This window comes from Hippoglossus hippoglossus, chromosome 21 (assembly GCF_009819705.1).
Source record: "Hippoglossus hippoglossus isolate fHipHip1 chromosome 21, fHipHip1.pri, whole genome shotgun sequence".
Classification (NCBI taxonomy): Eukaryota; Metazoa; Chordata; class Actinopteri; order Pleuronectiformes; family Pleuronectidae; genus Hippoglossus; species Hippoglossus hippoglossus.
Genome location: NC_047171.1, coordinates 2,904,227 through 2,925,935, shown reverse-complemented (window position 1 = coordinate 2,925,935; position 21,709 = coordinate 2,904,227). Strand labels below are relative to the sequence as shown.

The 21,709-nt window shown below is 42.2% G+C and overlaps 2 protein-coding genes across 3 annotated transcripts in view; one reads left to right on the top strand and one right to left on the bottom strand.

Moving 5' to 3' along the window:
* Positions 1-10,542, top strand: part of LOC117755037 (inactive dipeptidyl peptidase 10-like) — a 144,349-nt gene extending 133,807 nt beyond the window's left edge. For both annotated transcript variants that reach the window (XM_034574502.1, XM_034574503.1), the window contains exons 13-26: positions 1,086-1,193; positions 2,218-2,309; positions 2,521-2,568; positions 2,793-2,914; positions 4,200-4,244; positions 6,733-6,831; positions 6,916-6,985; positions 7,094-7,288; positions 7,793-7,847; positions 7,993-8,092; positions 8,532-8,590; positions 9,303-9,375; positions 9,684-9,757; positions 10,405-10,542. In XM_034574502.1, coding sequence (XP_034430393.1) covers positions 1,086-1,193; positions 2,218-2,309; positions 2,521-2,568; positions 2,793-2,914; positions 4,200-4,244; positions 6,733-6,831; positions 6,916-6,985; positions 7,094-7,288; positions 7,793-7,847; positions 7,993-8,092; positions 8,532-8,590; positions 9,303-9,375; positions 9,684-9,757; positions 10,405-10,542 — 1,278 coding nt within the window. The remainder of the gene's footprint in view (positions 1-1,085; positions 1,194-2,217; positions 2,310-2,520; positions 2,569-2,792; positions 2,915-4,199; positions 4,245-6,732; positions 6,832-6,915; positions 6,986-7,093; positions 7,289-7,792; positions 7,848-7,992; positions 8,093-8,531; positions 8,591-9,302; positions 9,376-9,683; positions 9,758-10,404) is intronic.
* A 5,127-nt stretch (positions 10,543-15,669) lies between these two features.
* Positions 15,670-21,709, bottom strand: part of LOC117755251 (inactive dipeptidyl peptidase 10-like) — a 63,285-nt gene continuing 57,245 nt past the window's right edge. Inside the window, exons 17-26 of the mRNA XM_034574887.1 lie at positions 21,603-21,650; positions 21,102-21,200; positions 20,026-20,095; positions 19,717-19,911; positions 18,870-18,924; positions 18,675-18,774; positions 18,259-18,317; positions 16,677-16,749; positions 16,376-16,449; positions 15,670-15,829 (exon numbers count right to left, since the gene is read on the bottom strand). Of these exons, the coding sequence (XP_034430778.1) occupies positions 15,692-15,829; positions 16,376-16,449; positions 16,677-16,749; positions 18,259-18,317; positions 18,675-18,774; positions 18,870-18,924; positions 19,717-19,911; positions 20,026-20,095; positions 21,102-21,200; positions 21,603-21,650 (911 nt within the window). The 3' untranslated portion in view covers positions 15,670-15,691. The remainder of the gene's footprint in view (positions 15,830-16,375; positions 16,450-16,676; positions 16,750-18,258; positions 18,318-18,674; positions 18,775-18,869; positions 18,925-19,716; positions 19,912-20,025; positions 20,096-21,101; positions 21,201-21,602; positions 21,651-21,709) is intronic.

The window sequence follows — 21,709 nt, the reverse complement described above, 5'->3', positions numbered from 1 at the left end:
TATGTATTATATATGGGCTATAATGTCTTTTATACGTTTTAGGTTATCCAGAGATAGAGTTTCCCCTTGATATGTAATTGAATAAAAGTATAAAGTAGCAGGAAGTGAAAATGCAGTAAAGTACAGTTACTACTACCACTACTTTAATGTCCTTGCAGTACTTGAGTAAATGTAATTTCGTACTTTAAGCCAACGACGACAAAGCAGGGAGATTTTAAGCTTTTCCATTTCCTGCATCCGAAATGTCTTTAAGAAATGTGAGTTAAGAAGAACTGACAAGTCGAGAAAAGATCCAGACGACCAGGACAACTTTAACATGATAGTTTACTTCTGCTGGACGGAGAGGACAAATAAATCCCTTTGCCGCAGTGTTCAGTGTTGCTTGTGCAAACAGGGTCGAAACGTAACCGTCCTCAGACAGAAGCCTCGCCACACAAGTCAACATGTGAGATATGCAAAGTTGATTTGGATGAATGTGGACAGATGGAGTTCAAAACAGCCACAGAGATGTTTTTGGAGAAGCCAGTGGTCCAGGAAACTTTGTGCGGATAGAGGGAAGGACGCATTCCACTGAGTGTCAAGAAGTCTGGATGCAAATGTCCTGCAGTCGGTTGGCAGATTTTATAATGATCCACAGCAGTCCTCACAACTCTAGACTCTAAGAAACAAAGTCCTCACAGTCTCCTCTCTATAGAGACTGGCTGCCCAAACCTTTGCTTAGGTCACGATTCCTCCGAGAATGTCCAAGTACATGAAGTAAAAACTAATAACCCATTAGTATCTTCATCCAAACCTTTGTATTCAACAGTAAAAATGTCTTTCAGAACTACTTTAAGAGACACAACAGCAAATGAATACTGCACTTGGCTTTGGGTTTGAATAAGAACTGCTAACTACCCATTTCTCTTCCTGTGAAAGGCTTCATGCTTTCAAACTTTACATTAATCCATCAAAAACTGCAGCATAAAAAATAAAAAAAACTTTAAACATATATGAAAAATTTGATTTCTGTTTAAATAGGAATATGACTGATTTAGATCGGCGATATAGGAGCTGTGGAGTTGATGCATCTTTGTATTTTACAGAACCAAGAACCAGTGTTTTCCAAAGATGGCAACAGGTTCTTCTTGACTGTTCCGGTGAAACAAGGAGGACGTGGAGAGTTTCATCACATCGCCATGTTCACCACACAGGTGAGCGTCCAATTCATCCAGCTGACGACATGTGTAGCCACAGTTCTTCCAGGATGAATCATGTTTATTGCTTTCGAGTGGAAGCTCTCAAACTGAGGAAATGACTCCCAGCGACGCTCATTCATCATGTGGATGTTGAGGTGCTGCTGTAATCAAGATACTGCTTGTACCTTGTTTATACCTTGATACTTTCCTCCCACCGATATTCACACAATGAATAGATCCAGTTCTCACTAACACAGATGTTAGAACTTCCCATTTACACACAAGGATAATCCACAGGTTGCATTTTGGATTTTGATATTGTTAGTAGAAACAAATAAGGTTATTGGAGCGATGTGTCAGAAGCACAAAGGTTAAGCAGCTTCTTTTCCAGATATGGGAAAACAATGAGGATTTATGCAGTATCAGCTTTTTAAAGGATAGGTTAACTCAGCCTTCGTTTTTTGGTATGGCCCAACAACAAAAAAATCCAAATCTAGAAACTCCTCTGATTTTAATAAATACTTGTGCTGTTGAGGACAGTCTAGGAATCTCCTGTACGTTAAATTCCCACAATGCCTGCACACGTGTCCACCTCTTCTCTGAAGGTGTGTTCAGAGGGAGCTCGGAGCATATTTTGCCTGGAGTGTTTTTCCCAGTCTATGTTAATACGCCCCCACAACCAACGTATGATCTGGTACCATAGTAACTACTGTATGTGGAGTATTCTTATGTGGGTGTGTTGCAGTGCATCAAGCCCTCTTTTTAATCTGTGGCCGTTATTGAAACCTAAAGCCTCCGGAGAAGTTTTTATTTTTCCAATAATTTCCTCCAAATTCCCTTTTCCATCAACTTCACATGTATTTATGATGCACATATGAAACTCACTTCACTGTCAGAACACATTAAAGTTCCTGCACGTTACTTTTGCGTCTATCAAACATGTCAATCACACCAGGACAGCTGCTGTTGTTTCTGTCTCTGTCGACTGAGATCTGAGATCTGATCACGAATCCTCCTCCTCTTCTCTTGTTCCTCTCAGTTCAGAGCAGATCAGAATGAAGTCCGACATCTAACCTCAGGAAACTGGGAGGTGACCCGGATCATCTCGTACGACGAGAACACCGACAACCTGTACGTTCAACGTTTTCCTCAAACCCCAAAAACCTAGAAAACAAAACTCAGTCACCAAGCTGAACTCTGCATCTGTTTGCTGTGTAGACGACACTTTATTGTACATAAAGGAGCACGTGGCAGAGATCTGAGTTAAACACATTCATGGGATGTTTATATTTTGTCAGTTTACTCTGCGGTTTCACTGTTTTTATGTTTTTCTTTTTTACAGTTATTTTCTCAGCACTGAAGGTTCTCCACGAAGACGACAACTTTTCAGGTTTGTTGTTATTGTGTTTGTGCTGCCTCTGAAAATAAGACTTATTTTGACATTTGGCATTTACACACTGTTTCTTCTTGGAGGACTTTTATTAAGACTCTTATTAAAGTGGTGAATCTAGAATAATTCATTTTGAAAACAGGTACAGATTCGTTTTGTCTCTGCTCAATAAGAGTGTTATGATAAATGGTTGTGCTCCTCTAATCGTCACCTTCTCCCCTCAGCGTTAAAACCGTGGGTCTGTTCCCACGACGGTGTTTAACGTGCGAGTTGAACAAAGCTCACTGTCTGTTCTTTGACGCTGACATCAGCCCCACGGACCAGCACATCATCCTCCAGTGTAAAGGTAGGGAGCAACTCCACTGTCCTACTTAGAAGGTTCACCTCTGTGACCCTGTTCAGACCAGGTAGGAACATCCGGCCTGAGTCATTCGATTCCAGGTCCAGTCTCTTCTGCTTCTATAACATTAAATATGAAGTGGATGGAGATGTGGTAAAACTGCAAGAAGGATTTCACAGAACTCTTCAAGGATTTTATTTTATTGAAGTTCTCCTGCACAAGTTGCTCCAAATTACCTGAAGTACATTTGGACAAATATGCCTCTATATTCATTCAGTCATTGAAAAATACTTTCATATTTAATGGCAGGAGCAAGAAGTATTTCTCATCAAGGCTTTTTTCCGTGAATTAACCTGTCTGACAAAAGCAAGCTGCTAACTCTCCACATCTCTGCACACAGCCAGAGTCCTTTAGTTTGACTTTCCTTTGAGTAATCACTTCTTTAGAACTACTTTTGGGAAATTGTAAGAATGTCAATCTCACATTACTGCATTGTAGATTAAAGATGAGCTATTCGTGCTTCCTCCACCATTTCTTGTGCAATAAAAGAATCTGAATTCCATCATTTGGTAGAGATCATGTGGCAGATGTCAGGGTTTACACCTCGTGGTCTGTCACCCTCCATCTATTCAGTTTAACATGTATCCCTCATCAGTTCCAAACGAGAGGCATAAAATGAAAAACAATTAGCCACTCTAATGTGTATAATTACTTTTAGGTAGCGTTATTAGGTAGCTCATTTAATAGAGGCTGCCTCTTCTCACTGTTTGTGATTTCAATTTATTTGGAGCAGATGAGATCGCTTCATGCTCCGACGCGTTTGGGCTTTGTTGAGGTGATTTATTGCACAATAATTGTGCTCCCTCTCCCATAAGCAATAAAAATAATGGAGAGAGCGTATTGTCTTCTGAGGGCCAAGTTCACAAAACCCCAGCAAGCGTGTCCTGACACCTGTTGAGCTGCACACGCCTTTTAATTCCACTCATAAAAAGGATTTTGATTGGTTTGCGGTTTTCAAGCGGGTCCATGAACACAATGGAACCAGTTCAGAGAGCAGGAAATAAAACAATAGCTTGATTTTTAGTGCAAAGAAAGTTGAGTGGGATGAATGTGAGTGTTTCTCCACATTGAAAAGACTGAGGCAGTGTAAATGACCTTTAAGCCCTAATTGATTGTAAGGTCAGGAAGATGACTATCATACATGTATCTTTCATTATCTATACACATGATTACAGAGAGACTGAAGCATGATTAAATTATTTGTAATCTTTAATTTTCTTTATCCTTTCAGGCCCCGGAGCACCGACCGTGATCTTACACAGCCTCAACAATTCAAGTAAGGACGTTGTGTCGTCTTGTGGGAAAGACGTGTGTGTGTGTTTGTGTGTGTGTTTGTGTGTGTTGATTATATTAATCACTGTCTGCTCGGGGGATCTTTTCTATAACGAGCAAACCAGACTAAACCCACTGGAGGACGAACATCTGGTCAAGATGATGCAACCCCCAGATAAATAACTCCATTCTCCCTGCAAAGCATGCTGGGAGAATGGAGATGTGCTCATTTATTCATACAATACGAGCTAATCACATGTAACTGGCTACACACACTCCGTTCACGGCAAGCGACTGAAGTCACATCAGCCTTTCAGTTCCATTGTAAAGCACTTTTCCAACACGGAGGTGGAACTCAGAATGCCGTGCATGAAGCAGATTAATGGATCAGAATCACATTTCAGCTAAACGCGGCGGCAGCAGTCGACTGCCTCCTAAACATCTCAGGGACCAATTAGGTTCTCACCCTTCACGCGTGTCAGACGTGGGTTTTGGTCCGAGGCTCGAACACAGTGTCAGGATTGAAGTTTTTTTTTTGCTGGAACTCCGTCAGCGTCTCTGGAACAAGCTGCTGTTGTCGGAGCTGCCGGCGTCTCTCTCTCTCTCTCTCTCTTATATTTAATGGTTGTGCTGCATTTTTAATTCTAAGGGCTACAGCTGGCTGGTGGCTGTTGTTGCCATGGTTACAGGAGGTGTTAGCTATAAAAGGCTGTTTACGTGGTAATCCACCTTATTACAGTCCCGTGACAGCTCGTGTGAATCACAGGCTCGGCTTCCAGGTGTTTTCCTTCAGTGAGAGAGAAGCACTGGGCCTCGGGTGCTTTTGTTTTTCTTTGAGGATGATGGAGAAAGAGACGATGAGGGAGCAGAGCTCGTCCTAAACGGGATGACGCGATCGTATGTTCTCTCTCTCTGCTGCGACGATGTGAAGAAGTTAAAGCAAAATCCACCCTCTATTAGTCGACATGTTATAGTTCAATTACAGTTGTATTGACAGGAGTAAGGAGGGAAACCAGACTGCAGGTCAGTCTGCTCTGCATTGATGAAGCCCCTCTCCTTACGAGTGAATACAGAAGTTCGATTCCTAACCCAGCCGCTCGCTCCCTGCTCTCTCCACTTGTTCACTGTCTGTGTGCAGCTTGGACAAAGTGCCTGAAGTGCAGAAATGTTCCTTTAGCCAACATCCAGGGTTTGACTTAGAGGAAAAACACACAACCTTTGTTCTTCCTAAAGTCATTTCTCCTGGACTTTGCTGACGGCCCATAAACATGAAAGTTAGCCAACTGCACGTAATGCTATCCACTTCCACGGCTATTATTAGTCTGCGTCCCAGCTGTTGTGTTGCAGCTTTCTGTGGGATTGTGGACAAATGTTCTCCGTGAATCTGTGACACTGCCCATATGGCTGTCACTCTCTTTAATTGGTGAGTTTTAATTATTGAAGGACAACTGGAAATACCTGTTCAATGTTTAAATGTACTTTTGATTTGGTTTAGTTTTCTCTGCTTCAAAAAGTTGTCTCCTGTGTTTGATCACTGTCAGGACGACCAGACAGGCTTGCAGATCCAGATTTCCTCCTTCTGTTCTTTGTCGTTTTAATTTACTTTTCCCGCCAGAATAAATATGGACACACACACACACACACACACACACACACACACACACACACACACACACACACACACACACACACACACACACACACACACACACACACAGAGAGAGAAAAGTTAACAGCTGTGCTGCAGAAAAGCAAGCAATTTGCCGAGGGTTATTTGGATAGACCCTCCATCCACAGCTGGGACCCAAGGCCTCTGGCGGCTTCATAATGAGACGTCTATTGATTTTGGGTTTTCCATTAGAAATGCTGGATGAATTCCATTTCATTTAGCTGCTTCTCAGATGGCTTGAATGGGAAAAAAATGGCCGAATCAGAGAGTCATTGTTTATTACATGAGGGGGAAAATCCCGGCGCTCCTGAGTAAGGATGACTGGTTTGAGAGAAATGGAACCTACAGACTGTGTAGTTTGAATTCTAGAGCAGTGCCGGGGAACAAGTTATTGTGGTTTGAATGAAGGTCAGCGGCAAATGATTTTTGTTTGCTCTCACAAATTCTCTCTATAGCTTTTAGTGTGTTTTTGTCAGTGAGGAGTTGAAAGAGTCGTTTTGAGGTGAAAACGTGCAGTTTTTTTTGCGTTTGGCTGAAAACTTCCATGAACAGTTCTATAATTTAGGGATTTCTCCTTTATTTGCAACAGCTCATCCCCACAGAGATGAAATCCAGGATTGTAATTCTGCATCCCGCTCCCTGAACATTTACCACAAGATGAGAGCACGTCAGAAACTGCTCTCAGATCGTATCCGTCTTACCTTCCTCCTCATCTTATTATTTCCTCGGCTCCAAAGATAAATCCTCATATTGCTGCGGCACATTCTCGTGCAGAGACACTTAAGAAATAGATTACTAGCTGCAATTTAAATTTTTTTTACAGATTACTACATTCTTGAGAACAACTCGTTGCTGAAGGCAGCCTTGAAGTACAAAAGGATCCAGATGACTGACTTCAGAACTGTTCCAATGGAACATTTTGGTGAGAATAGAGTCTTGTTTCCTCTCCTCTCACTGTGAGTCACTGACAAATCGTTCATCAGCTTTTCTTTAATGTTTTTTACAGATTTACCTTTGAAGATGACCTACCCACCAGACTTCTCAGATTCCCGTCACTATGGCCTCCTGCTGCTGGTGTATGTACCACCTCTGATGACACAGCAGATCCTGCAGGAGGTTTCACAGATACTATAAATCATATTGTTCTGTCCGTACTTACATGGTATGTCTTGTGTTCTGCTCAGTGACAGCGCCCCCGGTGGTCAGGCGGTGAGTGACCGCTTCTCCCTCAGCTGGGACTCTGTGCTGGTCAGCTCGGAAAACATCATCGTGGCTCGTCTGGACGGCCGAGGCAGCGGCTTCCAGGGTCAGAGGATTCTCCACGAGGTTCACCACCGACTGGGGACTGTGGACGTCCAGGACCAGATCGCAGCAGTAGAGTACGTTAACACACTTGTAAATGTATCTCATATGTTGATTAATGTGTCCGATTAAAGGAAATCATTCACTTTTAATCATATTCATGTAAAGAATAGAAATGACTGACATGTAAGAGAGGGATCCACATGATTTGTTGAGAAACGTATCCCACCTCCAGGTCCATTAGCTGCTTGTTTGATTACATCACACATCTAGTGGCTATTAATAAGTCATTTGTATTTGACTATAATCAAGAATGTTCCCTCAACAACCTCCTGATTAATGCGTATTGATAGTAATCAGGCTGCTGAATGATTAGTGATTTGTTCTCTGCAAATATACACAAGAAAACAGAAGAATAACAAATGAATGTATAAATATATTATCATGAACTCGATAAATGAAGGAAATTAGAAGTTTAAAAAATGGCTGCTGGAGTAATCTGGTAATCAGGTGAGTTTCAAATCGTATGAAAGTGTTTTTAAAAGAACCTCACGTATGTTTTGTTTTTTGTGTCTTTTCAGATACATGATGACATTACCATATATTGATCGGACACGGATAGCAGTGTTTGGAAAGGTGAAACCGAGTTCTTCTATTATTAGATGCAAAATTAAAGAAGACATGATTAAAAAAGTGGTTGTTTTGTAATTATCAGAAGACTCCAGTGATTTAATACTAATTTAATGGAAATAGCAGTTAATGTGTGTGTTTGTTTGCTCAGGGTTATGGAGCCTACATCACATTAATGATGCTCAAGTCGACTGACAGCCTCTTCAAATGCTCATGTGCAATGTCGCCGGTGACGGACTGGAAACTATACGGTGAGTACAGAGCCCCCCCCCCCCCATGAACCCGGCACCGTGTTGATCTGATGTCTTCTTTCCATAATTTGCGTCTGTCATGTCAAGAAGAAGTGAAACATGAGGTGTAACAACATGTACAGAGCTTGTGTGGAGGCAGAGTAAAGATGTTTTCCTGTAAAGAATCGGTTCAGCTCCGACCGACCGTGTTGACTCTGAGGCGAATCAGGCTCTTAGTGATACAAAGCCATGTCTACAGACCACAGCAGAGAACATCCTTTACATCTCAAGATGACACAGAGGACTCTCTCACCTACACCTGTTATTTCCTACCGCACTGAAAACATCTCCTCCGGGCTCACGGTGACGAGGACCCCCGCTCTTTAGGTACTTAGCTGCAGCTGAAGCACCGTCCGCCCTGGTCACACCGTTGAAAATGTCTGACTTCTCATTTGCACAGCATCGGCGTTCTCTGAGAGATACCTCGGCACGCCATTACGGGACGACAGCAGATACCAGGTGCGTGTTCACTGCCCCCCCCCCCCCGCGCTTGTTTGTCGTTGATCTCTGAAAGCGTAACATCACTGACACACCTACAGTTAAGCTCCCGCCGCTGCTGAATGTTGCTGCTATCAAAGTCAGAGGCGCCCGTGCTTTGCCTTTTCTTGTGTGTCTATTCTCCTGCTCTGTAGGATTTTGTCACTCATCTCTCTCCGGTAACTGTGTGCACTGGTGTGTCAGATCACATGCAGGTGTTTCTCTCAGGGCTCTCTCAGGCCTCCCGCACAGACGAGCTGTGCAGCTCTCTGAGCTGTTTTGCACGGTGACAGGAAAGAGGCAGCGAGGAGGAACAAATCTGGTTTTTTTTGCAATTTGCATTGTTAACAAAACCAAACGAGAAATTCTGCCCTAAATTCTCTGTTTTCATTGAACCACTGCTTTGCCTTTGTCATCTGCAAACTGCATTTTACACCCTTTCTTCACCATTTGTAGAAAATGTGAAAGCACAGAAAGTCGGTCATAACTCTCAGATTGATTAATTGACTGTGTGTGCGTGTGTGTGTGTGTGTGTGTGTGTGTGTGTGTGTGTGTGTGTGTGTGTGTGTGTTTGTGTGACCAGGTTTTAATGTGTGTCTCTGCTGCTCATTAGATGACACCCTCGATCCCTGTATAACTTTCCTCAACGCCTGTTCTATCTATCAATCTCCCACTCTGTCTGATTTCCTCGCAGTTTTCCAGCGTGCTCCAGAACATTCAGGCCCTGAGGGACCAGACGCTGATGCTGGTGCACGGCACAGCAGATGGTAAGAGACACCAAATTGTGACAGAATTAAAACACTGTATCTGTGGTGCATCACCGCTGAGCACAAAGAAGCACGCAGCCCCTGGAGGTAATGGGGCATATGATTTTCAATCAAAAGATAAAAGGAAAAGTGGGTTATATAAATTGATGCTGGGGTTTCTAGAAGGAAAAAAAAAAACACACATTTGCTGCTGAGCCATGCGTGTCCAATTAGTTGAGAGGTATCTCCATATCCCGATTGTCTTTCTCCTGTTCCTGCCGAGGACTCGGGCGGAATTCTGCTGACATCTTTTGTTTCTTTATCTGCAGCCAACATCCACTTCCAGCACACTGCCGAGCTCGTCAAAAACCTGGTGAAAGTCGGAGCGAACTACTCGATGCAGGTGAGTTTTTCGCAGACACAGCAACTCAGGCTGCATTAGAAGTGACAATGATGTATATGTACCTTTTCGTATGACGCCACTGAAGAATAAAGTGTAAATAATGTTTTTAGAAGTATAAAAAATGTATTGGATGAGCTCAAACCCTTTATCAGAGCTGCGCAATCAATAAATGCAAACACTGCAGAAGTCATTTAACTGGTGGAGCCGTGGCCCTGAACCCACCACCTCTTTAATCCATAAAAAAAATCAACATTGGCATATAATAAAAAACATAAAATACATTTTTACTTTATTTGAAGTTTGTATTGTAATAGGTCGTTTTTGATCTTGATGTATTTTTTCTTGGATGACATTTTCACTTGCAATCCATTTAGAAATGTCTCTAGAGACAGACAGGATAATAAACTGCTGCATGTGTAGTGAACAAAGCAGCGAGCGACAAGCGTGACCACAGGCTGTGGATATCAGCTGCTCGATGAGGAGTGATTGACGGGTGAATGGCCTCAGATACAAGGAGTTATTTAAAAAAACAGCGGTTGTGGAGAATCCCTTCTTTGTAGAAGTCGGCATCTTGAAATATTAGCGTTCTTTAAGAGACCTTCCTGTCCAGCTGGTACAAATCTCTGTCTTCTAATCGACTCCACCAGATCTACCCAGACGAGGGTCACTTCCTGTCCCAGCAGAGCCGCCAGCACCTCTACGCCACACTGACCAGCTTCTACAGGGAGTGTCTGAAGGAGGAGCTACTACCGCTGCCCGACGAGGAAGACGAGGAGGAGGAGTAGGCCGGAGGCCGGAGGCCACAAGGGACCTCGACCTTTTGGCAGAGCTTGAAAGAATTTTACTAAAGTCCGTCAAGGCTTTTCACATTTGGACCAAGTGTTTAGCTGGACATGGACACTGGGTTAGAGCTTCTGTTGCTCTCAAGTGTGTGTGTGTGCGTGTGTGTGTGTGAGTGCGTGTGTGCGTGTGCGTGTGCATGTGTGCGCGTTCGACTGTGTGTAAATGTGTTGAAAAGACAACTGGACGACACCACAGTGACACTTGTATTGCCCGGGACTTGAGACGGGAACCGCCCTCCAGCATTAAATCATTTCACTTTTGGGACGCTCCATTTCCTCGGCGAAGCACATGGACGACTGCCTCCATCTTGCGCAGGCTCTCCGGGCTGAAGTCATCCACACTTAAGCAAGTGCATGGTTCTTTTTACCCCCCCCCCCCCCCCCCCCCCCACCTTCCCTCCTTCACTCATTTTGCCCTGTTAGTCTGCTTTGTGGTAACACTTGGGAAGAAAAGAACACGGATCTGCACTTCGGATTCTCACCCCCTCCTTTGGTTGTTGTGTCGTTGCACAAGGACAAATGCCCCCCCGTCATCTCCAAGAAACGTTGCGTCACACAAGTTCACCACAATCGAGTCGATCCTGAATAAGTGCAATTTCCTGCCGCCATCGCCCCCCCACCCACCCCACCCTCAACAGAAACAGTCTTTGTAGGTCTCATCTTATTGTACAGGGGCGTGTGTAGACATGTACGATGCCTTATGAGGTTCAACATGCTGTAATGTTCTTGCTGGTCGTCCATTAGCAGTGTCACATAAAACCTTTGTCAACTCAGGTCCTCGAGACACAGCACTGCAGTTTAGTATCTGAACTACGTCGGCTGTACGGTCATGGATAAGTTAGGGATTCTATACGAAGATAAAGGATTATCGGATTTACAGTATTTTCAGTTTCAGGCCCCACTGCTAAAGTTCTCCATCTTAATACTGTGACGTCAAGCGATGGAATCTCTTCAACACCAGATTTAAGAGCTTTGCTAACGTCAAGAGACATTTTCTGGAGTTTTGGATTCTTTTATTTCAAGGGTAAAGTGGGAATACATGACAACGGCTGTACTGAGATGGAGAACTTTCCAGGGTCAGTAAGGTGTTTGCATGTCTACAGGGAATGTGTCAAGTGTTGCCACATTTTGTATAGTACAATACAGCAGAGTGTGTACATAAATATATTTTTGAGACGTCAGATCTCATAGGAAGTTTAGTCTACGGGGATGGATTGATTTGACCTGGATGTCTTGTATGTTTTTCTTTCTGTTTTTCCTTTCGGCTGTTGATTTGCTTTTTAGGATTTGGATTTTGTAAAGCTTGGTCTTGTTCTTTTTGCTGTTTTAAAAGGGGAAAAAGGGGCAGGGGTGAGGTTTTGGGATTATTGTGATTGTCCTACAGTGATGATTATGAATAAAAAGAAACGATGAAAAAACAACGAGGCATGCTGATGTGTGGGGCGCACGTTACAACAGAAACAATCAAATCAGCCACGTTTGTTTCACAGGATCGATCGTTTGAGAAGATGAATAATTCAATCGTCCTAACGCTGCAATTTAATCTTTCATTTGTTGTTGTTGTGTTCATCGCAGGAGTCACATTAAGGAGAGCAGGCGGTCTGTCATGGCCCCCGGACCCCTACATTAATGATGTAGCAGGCATGGTCTGCTCGTTGAGAGCGATCGCTGCCTTAACATTGTGTGTCTGTGTGCATTAATCAGAGGCTGCACTCACTGGCCTGAATGGCCAAGCAGATGTTAAGTCTGCTGAAGGACAGCAGCTCTTTAATCTGCAGGACGTGAGGAACCACAAGTAGTGACGGTGTTTTCCAGATGAACCTCTGATCCAAACTCGGATGTATTTGAATTCCAGTGTTTTGAGGGAACAAAATATCTGAGTTGAAACTAAAACCATCTCAGGAACCATTAGTGTATTTTATTTATTTCAGATTCAGATTTTGTGATTTCTCCTTCCACGTCCTCTCTGATCTGCTCCTGTTTCAAACTGTTGGTCCTCTCTCAGATAAATTGTTGCTGCAGTTTGACTCCTTCTCGTGGCTTCGTGCCAAACTTCTGCTCCCAGATTTTTTTTATATATTATAATAATTTCCCCTGATTTATTTCACTAGTTACTTCTGAAATGTAAATGCACGTTGATCAACTTCACTAAATGTGCTGATGCTGGTCAAAATGCAGCTTTCCCTTCACCGTGCCCTGAACTGACGTGAAGCTGATGAACCAAACCGGATGAGATCACACAGACTAATGTTGCTCTTGATCAAGTGGTAAAACTCACTTTGTGGTGCAGAACATAGGGAATATTTATTTTCTGTTCTAACTAAATATCAAACACATATAGAAGCAGTCACTTTTTCTATTTTTAATCCCATAAACATAAAGACTAAATCAACCTGAAGCCCGAATGTTATTTCTTGGGTGTGTGATGTTTTACTGAATGTGAATGTATTCTAAGTAATGACAGTTGTACTCAGAATCACTTAAATGAATCGCTAAAGGCAACAAAACAATCCGTCTGCCACAAGGTTTCCTCCCTCGTGATAGTGAAGCTAACACGTACCTGTGTATATGAAAGCAGATGAGGTGGAATCAGAGATGTGACTGTGACAAGGACAAATACAGGAGGAGGACGTGGCCCCCGGAGCTTCATCAGGGCCGCAGCAGAACCAGAGGCCCTGTGGTTCTGGGGCCACAGGCGTCAGTGTAATATCTCTGACAGCCGTACAGCTGCAGGCTTAATGATCGGTCCCATTCTTACAATTAGATATTTCAGTCACGCCTTGAATGGAATTTCTTAAAATGTTCAAATCGACTTCAGGATGAGCTGATTCGAGGATGATCAAAGTTCACAAGTTACTGTGACCTCCAAAAGGTCATAATTCAGTCATGGCTGTTAAATGTAAGTGGTTGAGGTGGTAAAGATAACGTTGTACTGATGTACTGGTTTATGATGCTGGAGGGAGTTTAGTATTAGAAAAGGACACTAACTTGTTTTCAGTCAGGCTGCCAGGTTTGATTTCATTTTACCTCTTTTTTGGTTAAATAGATTATAGCTGAATGTTTAGTTCGACATTCAGCACAACTCCCTCAAATCTTTAAGCTACAGGCGAGTCCTGACTTCACAGCAGATCTGTATTTATGACACTGATATCGTCTCATTTCGCTCTTTTTTTATATATTTTGAACAATTACCTCATGATGTCACCGTACAGCTCCGATGTGAAAGCAGCTGCTGGATAACGTGTGTCCCTGCTGCTGCTGCCTCGAGGTCCCGTGTGTCACTGGTGCTGCTTCAGCACTTTTAAAATCAAGACCGGCATCAGATGCGGTTCCAGGTGAATCCTTAGTTGTGTTGCTTTGTTTAGTGCATCAGCAAACAATGCAACAAACACACAAGAGGCCGTTATTAAAACCGTTTATTTCATCTTTTCCCAGGTATGTAGATGTCATGCAGAAGTGTGAGCAGCAGAGGATCATGGTCAGAGAATGAGCTGTGATCATATGGAGGATATGATGATAAGCATTATAACAGGAGACTGGTTATGAACCTCTGTACAGCAGAGAAAAGTATTATTACACATTTCTCCATTTCATAACTCCATTTTAAACACTACATATTAACATATTGTGGAATTCAGCCGGTCCAAAACACTCAAAAGAATAAATGTTATTGCAAAAAATTAATCTTGACTGAACATAAAGTATAGAAAAGAGCAGGAGTCATGTAACAGTTCTACAGCTACCATTTTAAACAACAAGTTCATACTAAAGGGAAGCAGCAGGAGGACAGAGGGTTAAATACTGTGTTTGTGACAAAACATGGATTCCTTCATTGTTTCTTGGGATTGTAACTCAGTCAAACCTTTAAACACAGAGACATGAAACAAATACTGGAATCAGTCATAGTGGGTGAAGCTCCGGAGGATTTCACTGTCTCTGATGTTCATGTTCAGGATAAAGACCCAGAAGTTGCAAAAAAGAGTTTGAGGTTTTCTTCAGTATCAAAATAATCCAGTCATAGTTCTTTGCACATCCATGGGTGCAACATGAAATGCTAATAGTTTATTCAAGCATTATTTAATTGTGCCAGTTTGTTAAAATGTGACTAAATAAAGTCTATAAAGAGAATATCTGTAACTGTATTAGATTTATATGACATAACAACAATCTGGTTTTATATCATATTAGTTCCTAGACAGGACTTCTGGATATGTAACTTTCAGACTGAAAAAAAGATGATTGACATAAGTTAAGTTACACTGAGCTGATAACAAAAAAACTGCTTTTATTGTGAAAAAAAATAAAACTCCTGAAGGGACTAATGTGAGATTGTTACATCAAACTTACGGGTAAAAATAGGCAATTGTGGCTGTTATTAATACTGCAGTGAGGTTAAAGAAAACATACACACACATACACACACGCACACACACACACACACACACACACGCTCCAGCGCAGGTGATGTGAAACCCCCCCCCCCCCCCCCCCCCGTCCTTCCTTGAGACACAAATCCTAATAGCTAAAGTTTCACAGAATAGTTCTTTAAACCTGAATGTGATTAAAACCATATATAAATAGTATTTCATTCTTATCTAAGCAGGAAAGTGAAGCTGAAGATGTGTTTTCTCCGGTGACCCTCAGAGCTGATGATATTAAAGACATGATGTGAGTGAACATTGTGAACATAACGACTGTGATGAGGTAAAGGCACCTGCAGAAAACCATTTGTTGATATGATCTCAAAATGTTGGTATTAAGTGAACTTGTTCCCCTCAGTAGGCTACATAGAAATACTCACAGTAGATTGAAGTAGTCAGCGAAAATTATACTCTTAAATGTAAAAATACAAGTTTCTTTGATACCCTGACGTCTGTACTCAGTACATGTTACATATAATCATTATAATCTGAAGCATTAGATTACAGCAATACTACAATCCTTTCAAATGGCCGTCATAACCCTGGAGTCACCATGCAAGTGAATATAATGCTACTTATTTCTGGGAGCACTTCTACAGGGGAGCAGCCCTTCAGCCTCTCGTTGTCGGCTCATCACAGCAGTCGCTCTGCTCCGCAGGAGGTTCCAGGGGCTAGTCGTCTTCTTTGGATGTCTGCGGGACAGGAACCTCTTCCTCCTCGAGGCAGCGCCTGAAGAAGGTGAGCACCGAGCTCAGCATGTAGTGTCGGCTGCTGACGGACGCAAGGTCGTGTCCTTCGTCGGGGAAGATCTGGGGCAGCAGAGAATCAAAAACAAAGTGGGATTTAATTGACTTTTTTATGTTGTTCTTCATGTAGAATGTGTTTTATTCAGAATGTGGTTCATTTAGATGCCTGAGAGTCACAAGTACACGAGGAAAATCCAGTTAGAAGAGTAAAGCTGGTGATGTTTGTCTTTCTTATTGTCAACGAATGCTGTAAAAGAGTCAAAACTAATTCTCTGACAGTGCTGTGTGCTCTTTTTCATTGAAAGGTCGTTAATGTGTTAACACAGTCACTGTGGCTTGTGGCTGATGTGACTCCGACAGAAGGAAAACACGCACTTGTTAGGGACTATTCTCAGTCCCAGATTCAATGTGCTCGTGAAACTTTATATTGTTTGGACAGCGAATGTAGGTTTGAGTCAAATAAACTGCATTGTGTGTTTTCATGGGGACACTTTATAAGCTCTATGGTGCAAATTTCAGTTCCAAATACTTGTTGGTAGTTCTTTTCAAAATAGACTTAATCTAAGGAAAAATGATACGAACTCAGACATTAGAAATGTCGGCACTCACCTGGAGGGTGTAGTTCACATTGGATGCAGCCAGTAGTTTGACCAACTCAGCAGAATGTTGGAAGTGAACCGTGGCTGAAAGAGGGAAGACGATTACAATGGATTCATCGTTAAACCGTCACAGTTTGTAATCTGTTGTTTCTGATGCTCCTGTCTCCTCTGCCTTCATCCGTCTCACAAGGGAGTTTCCACAGGTTAACTTCAGACCTGACTCAGGATCAGAAGCTGGCGTGGTTAATGGTTACCCCTGCCAACGAGCCCCAGTATACATCTACACATCTGCGTCACACCTGTATACTCACCATCTGCTGTGCCGTGGATGATAAGGAAGCTCAGTGGACTCAGGACTGTGACGTTGTTGAGCAGAGAGGAAATCTGTTCGGGAGAATAAGCAGTAATATTACCCTCCTTTCAACATGAAGCTGAGTAATATTGTTTATCTCTACCACACTTTAGGAGTTTAGGGAAATTAATAAAGACTGAAGTTAGACACAGGAAATTCAAGATCAGTTTTAACATCTACACACAGTGAAATCAGTGTTAAAAGAGAAGTAAAACACCGTAATGGGCTCTATCTCTATTCTATTTGGACTTATTGCACCGGATCCTATTTCCTGTACCTTTAAACGAAGCTTTAACAGTTTCTACGGTGTTTTGTGGAAAGTGCAGCACACACATCAATCAGGTGGAGGAGCGACGCAAACAGCTGTGAATGTTAAATGAGGCGGCGCAAAGTGAATTGTTGGTGTTTGGAGTGGGTGTGAAAAGAAGCCTCTGTGTGTGTGTGTGTGGTCTTTAGATGGAATCGTCAGGAACTCAGGCTTTTATATAGATTTAAATTTCACCATAGTTTCTAAGAAGTCACATACAGAACACCCGTGAGCCCCACTCACCGTTGCTATGGAGAAGAGGCTGTGGTCAAAGGTGCGAATCTTTGCAATCTGCTGCTATAATTAGAAGCTTTTGTTGTTGCAATGGACATTTTCACAGCAGACATCTTGACTCGTTACAGGGAAAGGCCTGGGATGTAATTAATCACCAGTGGCTCGCTTCCATTTGACTGTCTCACCAAGCCAATGCCCATGAGCGGGCAAGTGCACAACTTGGGCCCTGAAGCTGGCATATACCTTAATGGAACGCAGCCATTGTTATGTTAGTAATTACTCTTTTTCCTGTAAAGCCAAATCAAAAAGTCTGCTGTGAATAAAAAGTGAGAGAATGACCCAAATGTATGTGAAATGGATTTAGATCCCGAAGGCGACCGGGTTTAAGAAGCTAAACTGGAACGTGCACACATTAAATACATGAACATTATATTCCTGTTTGTGCGCAGATCACCTGTCAAACAAATATACTGATTGAATAAAAAATCAAAATATCAGGTCGAGAGATTAGATTAGACTTTTGTCTGTCCCCACAAATGTGAAATGAGGGAATTGTAGTTACACTGAAACTAACTCGGTGTCACCAGTCATGTGAGGGCATTAAAATAGATTATTAAGTAAGTCAGAGATGTTCTACTATATTTAACTTTTGTTCTGAACACATTTTTTAAAGCAATAATTATGAGAAGTGCCCCTTTTTCTCACTGGAGCCCCTTCCCCCCCAAAATGTCTGTGCACGTCCCTGCTGCTGGTTATGTTGTCAGGTTTAGACACATCTCCTGAATCACATACGTTACAAACTGTTATTTTGCTGTTAAACAGCGGTAATAATGTATTCAGATTGCTGTGTTGCAAAGTAAGACTGATATTAAACTAATAATGACCCATAATAAACTGTCATACATGAGTCTGCTTTGAATTCCTGCAGTGCGCTGAGAGGTCAGGAGCACGAACCTGTTTACAGCTGTTTACTCTAGAAAACCTTGAAACTCCCTCGTACCTGGTGTCTGTGATCCTCTGTCAGCGAAGAGCCAAAGTATTTCTCAGTGAAGGCCGATCCTTTGTTGGGATGAAAAACACATCAGCCAACGGGGAGAGGTTGTGAGTAAAGGTCAGCATCTCTGTTTTATCACACACTGTTTATTCATCTGAACATTTCCAATGTTTTTCAGTCTTTGCTTCACACTGTTGATGATTCACGGTGCTCCGCTGTTTATTTGCCTTCTCGAGTTTTGTTTAAGTGAAGCATCTTAAATCAGACATATATCTAATGTATGGCCGATCACTGTAATGCTGCTGGTCTGTGTGGTATTACACTGGTCTGTGTGGTATTACACTGGTCTGTGTGGTATTACACTGGTCTGTGTGGTATTACACTGGTCTGTGTGGTATTACACTGGTGTGTGTGGCTCTTACCAGAGAGTCTCCAGTTGGTTATAGGAGCCACAGCGATGCCGCACTGGAACATGGAGCTGTGGGACATCAGCAGGAGCGAGGACAGGAAGCCTCCGTACGCCTGGAGAAGAAAGAACATCACTGCCCCTTGAGAAACAAGTTCAACTTCATGTCTTTATTTATTAGCTGCAGGGGGGGGGGGGGGCTGTGCATTACCTTTCCATAAACTCCAACTCTGTTTCCATCAATATAAGGCAGCCTGATCAGGTGCCTGCAAAATATACAGAAAACACAAAGCTTTTCTGTTATAGAACTAAAATTAATGGAGACATCACAAGGGTTATAGGTGAGGAACATATACCAGTTGTTAATGGTATTATTCATTATTTATCATGAAGGCTGGAATAATTAAATACAAACTAAGGGTTTCACCAAAGGGGGGGGGGGGGGGGGGGGGGGGGGGGGGGGGGGGGGGGGGGATGCTGTTGAAAAGAAAGAAATGAATATAACCTGTCCTTGTCCTGTGTTTTAGTATTTTGTTACTCGTATGTGAAGCAACACATCAGCACACAACACAACACGTTTTAGTGTGAATCATTGCTGAGATGGAAAACAAGCAGCTCCCAAAAACGTAATGTCAAATGTCAAATTATTAATCTTTTATAGTTCTAGCTTTAGAAAAAGGAGTCACATTAAAATAACACGTGTGGGATCCTGAGGTCTGCAAATCGGAAAATAATCACTTCAAAATTAATTATTTACTATTTAGTTGGTCAAATCTTTCCTATCAGCTTAAATAAATTGTGATCATGAATAACAGTGAATAAAGCAATAATAATGGATATGAGTACAAAAACAAACCTCCAGCAACACAATAAACTGTATATGAACAACGTGATCTCAAATCTATATTTCTTTGACAAAATGGTTATCATGGTTTCTTATTTGGTTTTACTTATTGATAATGGCAATAAAAGAAGGAAATAAACATATACTAAGTGTAAATCAGTTTGTTAACCTGGTCCAGAATCCACTGGATCATATTCAGATAGAAATCACTTACTCCAGAACTGTGATCTGGTCCTGGACGTCCACAGATCCCAGACCCATGTGAACCTCGTGGAGAACCCTCTGACCCTGGGAGCCGCTGCCTCGGCCGTCCAGACGAGCCACGATCACTTTGTCTGAGCTGACCAGCACCGACTCCCAGCCGAGAGAGAAGCGCTCGCTCACCGCCTGACCACCGGGGGCGCTGTCCCTGGGAAAGGGTACAGGATCAATAATATCGCTTTGACCTAAATGGAACATGTAACTTAGTAAATGTGATTGAAAAGTGCTTCTACAAATGAGAAAAGTATCTGAAGCTACTTACAGAACCAAGACAAGTGGGTACTCCTTCGTTAGATCCAGATCTACAGGGACAATCAACTCCAGACGAAGAGCTGAGGACAAACAAGAGACTCATGGTGTCGTTTATATGATTCATGATTCTGTCTCACAGCTCAACATTCAGTCCACAGTGCAGGTTGATGCTGATGTTGAGTATCATCCAACCTTGTTTGTACATTAAAGCTCAGGTCAGGTCGTGATTCAAGAGTTCCAGGCACTGGAGCTGCAGAGTCGGTAGTTTGAATGCGTTTCCCTTTCACATTCTCCAACAGTGAACCAAGACGCTTCCTGCCTGGCATTTATTTCACAGTGATATGCAGTTGAAATAAAGAGTCTCGGGATCTTAGGTGTTAAGTGGTGTGAGACATGCGGGGCAACGATGTCAGCGCAGAACTGTCAGCGCAGGATAAGTGAGTATCAGTTAATAAAGGAGTTTAAGATTCAAGATGAGGACTTTTAAACAAGTGTCAAGACGCCTGTGAGGCTGCTCTGCCAAGTCCAGTTGCCTCTGACCACGGCTCAGTGTGCGCTCTGACCTCTGAAGGATTCACAATTGACAGGCTCCATGAAAACACCCGAAATAAACACAGTGGTTCATGTGAACGATCCGCCTGCTGGTGCGTTTACAGCTAGCGTCTGATGGCAGTGATTCCATCAGACTGTGTTTCTGAGCCTTAAACATGTTCCCACTGTCAAAGAGAAACCGTATGTTGATCCATCCACTCTCATTAAAACTATACGTATTCAAGGTCTGCTTCATAATCACCTGCTCACTCAGTCGTGTTTATGCTGGGAACTACTTAATTTATACAGTTTACAGTTTGGATTGTTTTAAAAAAGTTATATAAATGAGAAAACCAGTTAATCTACAGAGGGGATTAGAGAAACCTGATTTCCCAGCTACGGTATATTCATCCTAAAGACAGAAGAGATATTGGTAATAAATAAATACAGCTAAAAACGTTGTGAACCTCTGTTCCAGACAAGCTAGAGACCAACAAGAATGATCACGAACCACAATGCAACGTTCTGTAGTTCATCACGGTTGTAGTCTCTTACCAAAGTCGTTGATTTGCACGGTTCTTCTCTCCCACTTGGGTAACGTCCTGTTTGCCAGCGCATGTTTCAATACTGTGTTCTTTTCAAAAATCTTGTACTCTGTTAAAGGACATAGTAAAAAATGATAAAGTTATATAAACAGACATTATCACATGTGTCAGGAAACTGTAACAAATCATCCTTTAAAGGTCAAACATGTTGTGATATGATAAGAGATGATTAATAACTATCTATATGATGGTTTAACTCACTGAAGTAAGAAATACCTTCATCTTTAATACATGTGTCCAATGTTAATCTCCCTCAATGAATGTTTTCTTAATCATCACATTTTACTGACTTCATCTCTAAATATCAGTCGATCGATTCAGGCCCTCAAACCAAAAAAAGAAAAATCCATCTTATACCCAAACAGAATTTTTAAAAATCATGCTTGATGCAACAGAGTGTAAGTGAGTAAATCTACATAGTAAACTGGGTCAAGTGTGCCAGTGCACTTACTGTTCATATCATTGAGTTTGTGGAGAGATGATTGAGGTAATCCAGGACCTGTGGAGAAGTAGTTTAGATAAATACTTTATTGGATATTTGATTTGTCTGATTCGAAA